We start from the raw sequence: 7,798 nt of genomic DNA on the forward strand, positions 1-7,798 counted from the left end.
TAAACTAGAAGTAGTGCATGACTCATCCAAGTACATTCGAAGATGTCGACAAACATCTTGTTGGTCTTAGAGCGCATACGCATGGGCTGCGTGCAACCCTAACCACATGACACCAGCGAATGTTGCCCTCATTTCTCAACTCTATCGATTTTGGCAGAGTTGGAAAATCGATCTTCTACCCTCGCTTTTTGAGACATAGACCAGCTCTCATTTTTGAACACTACTTGCTTTAATGCAAAAATTGCCAACATAGCTAACGTGAGGCGAGGGTTCTACCCCAACCGTGCAAAACTACCCTTACTTTCAACCTTCATCGCTTATAAGATGCAAAGCTGATTGTTATGCCAACTAATGTGGTGGTGGTGCTCACTCTCGAAAAGTGGGTGGAAATTCTGCACTTGAGCGAGGGTTTTTTTTTTTTTTGGGGGGGGGGGGGGGGGGGGGGGGGTTTCTAGAAGTGCTATGAAGAGATAAATCCAGCTTTCAAACCATATTTAAGCTAGAGTATAATGATAGCCTATAGGGAGAGCTAGGGGCACTCTTTATGTGAAAGCACGTGGGTTGAAGTCATCTCCTCAGTGAAAAGGGTTGGAGAGAAGATGCATGAGATTACATTCTAGAAATGGTGTTCCTAAAGAACATGTTTCAAAACAGTTATAGGCTCTTGAAATCCATAGGTTTTTCCACAAACATTTTCTATGACAGCTGATGATTCCACGACTTGCAATGTGCATAGTGTAATGGTCCCAATTAAAAGACGGGCCCCTCTTTAGGGAACTGTCAACCCCCTATAACTATTATATAAAATGCTCCAATTTTGGCACAGTTGTGTGTGCTGGTTGCGTGTTTTACCACAACTAACGTGAGGTCTTGTCCGTCTGATGTTGAGCTCGAGCCTTGCTTGCCATCTTCCCTCTAAAAACCCCCTGGTTGTTTCGTAAAAGGCACCTGTTGTTGTTACACGAAAATGCACAAAATGTTGTTGCACTCAGTTGTTCTTGTATTGTTCTAGATGCTAATTTTTTATGTAGGTACTTGATGCATAGGGATGTGGTTTGCGTACTTCCAACTTCAAAACGATGTAATATTGGCTTGGGAGTTTTGCGTCCAATTTTGTCTTCTAAACTAACATAATATGGCAGAAGGGGGAGCCCTTTACATGTGTCGAAATCTACGACATGAAGGCTAAACTCTAAAACTTAGAGAAACCCTTGTGCACGCAAGAGAAAGAGAGGCCGCCGAAGGCGACCGGCCGTACTGGTCTCTAATATGGCTCCTTTACCTTAGCAAACCTATATACAATTGGCTGCTTTCCACTTGTGGATGAAAATTGGCAGTTAGGAAAACCGATAAATTGTTTCCAAAGATAAAAATAATAAACTTTTAAATTTTCAAGTTTCTTACAAAAATGTACTCTGGAACGCAAAAGGGACCAAATGAGTTATGAAACATGATGACTCCAACTGGTGAGGCATACGAAGGCTTGGAGGACCAACATCAAAGGTTGAGGGTTGAAGCCCAAGGTATAATGGTCGGCCAACAAGCCGGCATTGGGGTCCATGCCTTGCATGGGGCCGCAGAAAGGTGGGTATGGCGAATTGTCCGGGCGTGCTGTCCGGACAAAGGCCCGCCTACGTCTCAACATTGTAGAAAGCAAAATGGACCCGGCCAAGATGGGTAAAGTGGGAAACCGGTCGCTCACCATCCGACCATTGCCCCTCCAATTTATGCCAGGATCATCTCCTTCGAGGTCCGCCATAGCCAGCAAAGAGCCTTTACACTCGAGCGTGGGCGTGTTCGCTCAATACAACCCACTTCATCTTTTCCGGAACCCACTTCTATTCTGCATTCTTTTCTCCTCACCCTCCCGCCGATCCAGACCTGCATATGCTTGTAGAGGGCTACCAGAAGTTACATCCTTTGTCATCATCACCCGCTGTGGTCATGGAGCAAGCCGAGCAGGTGAAGCAGAGCTTTCTGGATTTCATGAAGCAGAAACCAAGCTTCTCTCCGACTTGGAGCCCAGCAGGTGAGGCAAGCTCTGCCCTTTCTAAGAGCTCTTCTTCTGTCGTTATGTCGAGTGATGAAAACCTGCATCACGACGCGCACCAAGCCCATTCTAGCAGCAACCCATGTGAAAGCTCCTCCGAGAGTAGACCTGTGCTGAAAGCGCACGACTATATTGGTCTTGAGGAGGTCTCCTCTGCTTCCTCATCAGTCAATGAAAATGATAGTACCTCCGATGTTGAAGACACTGATCTTCGCCTCGGTCTTGGTCCTCTCAAAGACGATCGGAGCACTTGGCGAAGAGTGCCCCTCCTTGAATTGGAGCTATTGGAGCCCAAGGATAAAGCAACAAGCACTGCCCAAGGTTCGCAACATGCATCAGCAAGTGTGCCCACATCTTCTGGAGCAGTTCCTCCTCCTAAGAATGGTATCAAGCGAGCTTTTGGAGAAGCACTTGGTGAAGCAAAACCAGGTGTAAACATGGCATCCTCTGCGTTCATGCAATCGGGTCAGTCAGAACATCAACACAGTGCTTTTCTATCTAGCTGGCCGCCTTCGAAAGTGGATGGCATTTATGCCAAGATGGGTGGGAAAATGAGCATGGACGAGCCTGAAATGTATGGTTCTGCACTGGCAGAGCCACCTCCTGCCAAGTATGCATTGTTTTGTTTAGTTACATTTCTTGATGGCCAAGTGCTACAATCAAAGTGATGATCGACATAACACTTACCAAAATGGGCTTTGATCTTCCAGGGATCAGGTTGTAGGCTGGCCTCCAATCCGTTCATACAGGAAGAACACACTCGCTGTCACACACAGCCAGCCAGCTGTAGATGGAGAAGGGATTTCAGCAGTTTATGTGAAAGTTAACATGGATGGGATACCGATTGGGCGCAAGGTCGATCTCAATGTTTATCGTTCTTATGAGAGCCTTTTGACAGCCCTAGAAGAGATGTTTTATAGTCCTAGCAATGGTAGGGGTCTTGCTTTAACTGCCATGACATGTTTTGGTTTTCAAGTCTTGTGGTTAAAGGGTGTGTTTATTTGCTTTGATCAGGGAATTGTAAACATTTCTTGAGGAACGGTGTGTTCGTATTAACGTATGAAGACAAAGAAGGGGACTGGATGCTGGTTGGTGATGTGCCATGGGGGTAAGAATTGTGTCCTAGTTCAACCCTCCATTTGACTATTGATGTCAAGGATTTTGTTGTCTTATTTGGTTGCATTTTAACCTTATAGGATGTTTGTGAATACTGTTCGGCGCCTCCGTATTGTCCGAGGTTCAGAAGCGACGGGGCTTGGTATGTATGTGTCATGTACCAAGTGCAGAATGAAGAAATTTGTGCTCATTGCCTAAGAATATTTTGGTGTTTGATGGTGTGCAACTGCAGGCCCCGCTAGGTGAATGTGAGAGAGGAGGTAACAAAGGAAGGATAGCATCCCTGGCTCAACATCCTGACAAGCCTCTTCCCTAAGGTGTGCTGTCGATGTGACGTTGACCACAAGACTTTGTAGTGATAGCAGCATTGGCTGCCGTGTTTTTGCAAATAAGCGATCAGGTGCAAGGTGTATGACACATCAGGTACAGATGATATTGGGCCCTCCCCTTCCGCCCTTATTACATCATTTCAATCATTACTTGGCATCATTAAGATGATTGAAGTAAAAGTATTACTTATGCCTTTAGTGTATCCATAGCATCCCCAAACAGTATTTGCAGAAAATCCTCCAGAGAACTCAAGCTGTGCAAGCAAGAAATTGGAGGCTCTAACCTTTAATATTTACCACATAAACCATTCAAAGCAGCATATATATTAATTATGCCTCCCCGTGTCCATAGCATCCTAAACCAAACATTTACCATTGATAGAGAGGAATGAAGCTTTGCAACAAGAGTTGGAGGGCTCTTTATTACTTTTGGTCCATGCAAATCACCTGGCCTGGAACACATAAATAATCCTGTAAATTTTTCTTTTTTGTTATTTTCAATCTGTAATGGGTCAATTTTGTAACTACATCTATTTCAAGAAGTTGATAAGTCAATGCAGGCACCAAGTTGAGGTACGTGGCTACCTGTTGATATTGAATCAATTTGTGAATGTGGAGATTTGAGAGCACGATAGTGTTGGAAAACACTATCCTATAGTTCCCGTGTTTACTGTAAGGAGTCTTAGTGTACTATGGAAGCGTGACACATCACAACTTGTTTTTCTCATGCTGTCTGTTAAGAACATAGGGTCTCGTCTGTTCAAGCGGAATTGCTAGGAGGCTAGTAATGCAGAGTTACAGCCATTGAAGCTGTTTGAACTCAAGTGCATCATAGCTAGATTCTTTGGGAGAACTTTACTATTCCTAATAGCGCAGAGTTACAGCCGTTGAAGGTGTTTGAACTCAAGGGTATCATAGCAGAACTTTACTATTCAAATGGTTGTACAAAATGATGTATCTGAAGAAGTTCGTGTATAGCTGACGTAATTGCTAAATGCTGATTAGGAGGAGTGGATTATGGATAATAGCACAGCTTGTTTCTGGTAATGCTTCCAATGTGTTGATGGTGTGGATATGGCTGAGAGGTATGGATGGTTTGTGTGCACTCTTGGCACAGTTTAGCGTATCTCCTCTTCAAGGTGGCTTGTGATGCATTGGGTGGGGCATGGGTTGCAGGTGGGCATGTGTTACCATTGAAGTCTTTAAAAGTTTAATGTAGCATTGAAATCCTACCTGTCATGAAAGATTTGGCCTGAGCACCAACAGAAACCAGAGGTATCGAGGTCCTCATTTTTTTAGACTGGCAAAGTCCTCTTAAAAGGCGTAAGAACGCTGCCTTGGGTCTTCCCATTGGAGAATGTAGAAGATTTCATCTTCTTTTTATGATTGCAAAGGTCGACAAACAAGATCGCTGCACCTTTAAGCTTATGTCCGTGAGTCTCTATCCTGAACTATTGTGAGGATTTTGGAAATGGTCTGCAGTTTACAACAAGTTGGCATTAGAGATGTGCTACTCAAGAGGGAACTCAGATAACCAATCTGCCACACTTTGGAGTAAAAGCAGTTAGAGTGTCTGAGAGAGAGAGAGAGAGAGTCTTACTATTAGCTCAGTAACTCGCAAGTGCTGTAAGAAGATGGGCTTAAAAGTTTCTGCAATAGAAGTGAGAGGGGAGATGCTTCTTACATAGGTGGACATTAATACAAATAATGGGAGAGGCCACTCAAGACCATGGAATTCAGCGAATGGGTGATGCCCAGATTTTGACCTAACCTGGGCATGGAGAACATGGAATTCAGTAAATGGGCAATGCCCTGATATTGACCTAACCGGGTGTCCACTAGTATAGATGCTGCATTATCAATGTCACTCTTCTAGTTACACGGTCATTTTTGTGCCTTAAAGGGACCTCCAAAAAAAATCTCCAATGGCCTTAGACAGTTCTAAGTGATCGACAAATGGTCCTAATCACAAAGAATAGACACAATGAACTAAGTTGCACATGTAGGACCAATATGAACCATGAGATACATGCTAAGGACCATTCATTTATGATGACCAAATCTTGAACACCTTATCTTATAACATTGTGAGAAGACATGCAAGATAGTCTTTGGTAGAACAATACTACAACTTGATATGACCATCCTTTGTAATGGAAGGGAATTTTTATCAAGTTTCCAAGAACTATGGCTACTTTGGATAAATCATAGGTTTTCGATGATGTATCTATTGCACAAAAAGAGAGAGAGAGAGAGAGAGAGAGAGAGAGAGAGAGAGAGAGAGAGAGCGCTTAGCTAAGATGAAGTTCCTTAACGTGGAATATTGGTGAGGCTTCAGGTCATCGTCAATGCAATAGCAACTTGGCCACTATGGCAAGGATGGTGCATGCTCGTTGTTAGTTGTTTCTTTGTAAATATTTCTTACAATGAAATTTAACATATAAATGTTCCCTTCAAGAAAAAGTCACTATGGCAAGCATGGTGCATGCTCACTGTAAGTTGTTGCTTTGTACACGCTTCCCACAACGAAATTTAACATATAAATGTTTCCTTCAAGAAAAAGCCATGTGCTTGATCAAACACTTAAAAATCATAATACAACATTTGTCTCTAGCTACAATCTTAAGCTATGCACACAACCCCAAAACGACAATCACATACCAATTGCAACAACAAAAGAGCTCTCAAAGCGTTCAGGCTATGTCTGCTCTGCAATGGTTAGCAGTGTTTAGGGTCGCATCACATAGCGGTCAATATGTATAGCATAAACCTAGCGACGGCATGTGAATATGTCACAGTAGGTGTAAGAGCCATAGATGGAGGTGAATCTAGAATTGCAGAGTTGCTAATGTCTAGAATAAGCCATAGATAAGGGTTAACTCTCATTGATCAGAATCCATTTCTTGAATCTAACACATGGACAGTGATGCTAATTTCTCACTAATCTCTAATATTCACACACTAATCAAGAGCAAACAAGCACATAAAGCTCTAACTAGAGAGAACATATGCATGATCATGCATATATTAGCATGCATTGGTGCATTCGAGCGCAAGTGCACGCGTGCACACACAATATTAAGGACATATGTAAAGCAAGCAAAAGATAAATGAGGTAGCAAAGAGAAGACAAAGCAATTAATTTCTAATTAAAGAGTGCTTATCAGACAAAATCATGCACCATTGACACAACAAGGTGTATGGGAGGTAGAGGCTTCTGGTTTTTTTGTTGTTTCTTCTATGTTGATGGCTTTACCCCCTTCCTTGGTTGGTGCCTTTTTGGTGCTGTGTCTGTCCCTTGTTTCTCTACATATGCTATAACCTATGGTTTTGGTACACATAATATTCATTTAGCCTTTGTTGTAGCCTTGCCCTTGCAAATTGTATTGAGAGGCTATCCATGCCATTGCCACTTTTCTGTTCCTACTCTCTTTGGATCATCATTCCATATTGGATCATTGATTCAAACAATGCTTAAGACAATCACTTTCTTATCTTGTTTTCTCTTTTGACCTCTTAGGAAATGGTGTTTTGGTTGAGACATCTTCGATGTCTTCTTTGTATTATGTTGTATTGAACCATTCCTTGGGCTGATCAAAGGGTCTTGTGCCGCATTTTGATTATTAGTGAGGTGAAGCCTCTTGGATTCTTTGATGAAATGCATATGGGATGTCAAAGACGGAGGGATTGAGAAACTTTATTTAGCTTTTCCCTTATCTTCATTCGCGACTTTGGTAATGCTAGGAGATGAAGCACCAAAAAGACTCTACCCCGGAGGGTGTTGCATGAGGATATGTGTTGAATTCAATCACCAATGGTACTTGTATATGCATCTTTGTCTTTCTTGGAGAAGATTAAAAAAAGTATTGTAGTCCTTTGGCAGCATTGACGTTGCACAATCCACTATTAGCCAAGAACTACTTCGTTGAGCATTTTTCATGAATTTATTACTTTAAATTCCACCTTCTTGGACTATATTTGAGTGCTTAGTGTAGCTTCCATTGTGATGGTCTATTTTTGAAGCAAAGGCTTGCCAAGAATGTTCCAAACTTAGTGTGAGACCATGTTTCACTTTTCCTTACAATCCCATAGAGCTATGCATATGGTGCCATCTTTATTTGTACATTCTAGAAAAACGTCTATCCTTGTTGTTGGTGGCACTATAGAGGATGTCTACACCAAAGCTTTTGGCTTTGAGGGTGTTGCATTTGAATTTGTGTTGAATTCTTCCTGTTGGAGTAAAGGTGGTGTGTCTCTTACCCTATTCGGACACACTAGAGACGTCCGACCACCCATCACTTAT

General features: G+C 42.5%; 1 protein-coding gene across 1 annotated transcript; it reads left to right on the plus strand.

The window, feature by feature from the left end:
- The first annotated feature begins 1,703 nt into the window (after positions 1–1,703).
- LOC147439593 (auxin-responsive protein IAA19-like) lies at positions 1,704–4,071 on the plus strand. Its single transcript, XM_086485411.1, has 5 exons — positions 1,704–2,660; positions 2,761–2,981; positions 3,065–3,158; positions 3,247–3,308; positions 3,399–4,071. The coding sequence occupies exons 1-5, from the start codon at positions 1,888–1,890 to the stop codon at positions 3,410–3,412; spliced, it is 1,164 nt and encodes a 387-aa protein (XP_086341537.1). The 5' UTR covers positions 1,704–1,887; the 3' UTR covers positions 3,413–4,071.
- The last annotated feature ends 3,727 nt before the right edge of the window (positions 4,072–7,798 follow it).

This window comes from Adiantum capillus-veneris, chromosome 16 (assembly GCF_014529385.1).
Source record: "Adiantum capillus-veneris isolate H3 chromosome 16, ASM1452938v2, whole genome shotgun sequence".
NCBI classification, from domain to species: domain Eukaryota; kingdom Viridiplantae; phylum Streptophyta; class Polypodiopsida; order Polypodiales; family Pteridaceae; genus Adiantum; species Adiantum capillus-veneris.

Excerpts from the sequence above, each read along its gene's own strand:
- LOC147439593 (XM_086485411.1), top strand. The coding sequence starts at position 1,888 with ATGCTTGTAGAGGGCTACCAGAAGTTACATCCTTTGTCATCATCACCC. Across the intron at positions 2,661-2,760 it reads GCAGAGCCACCTCCTGCCAA|GGATCAGGTTGTAGGCTGGC; the intron begins GTATGCATTGTT and ends TTGATCTTCCAG. Across the intron at positions 2,982-3,064 it reads GTTTTATAGTCCTAGCAATG|GGAATTGTAAACATTTCTTG; the intron begins GTAGGGGTCTTG and ends TGCTTTGATCAG.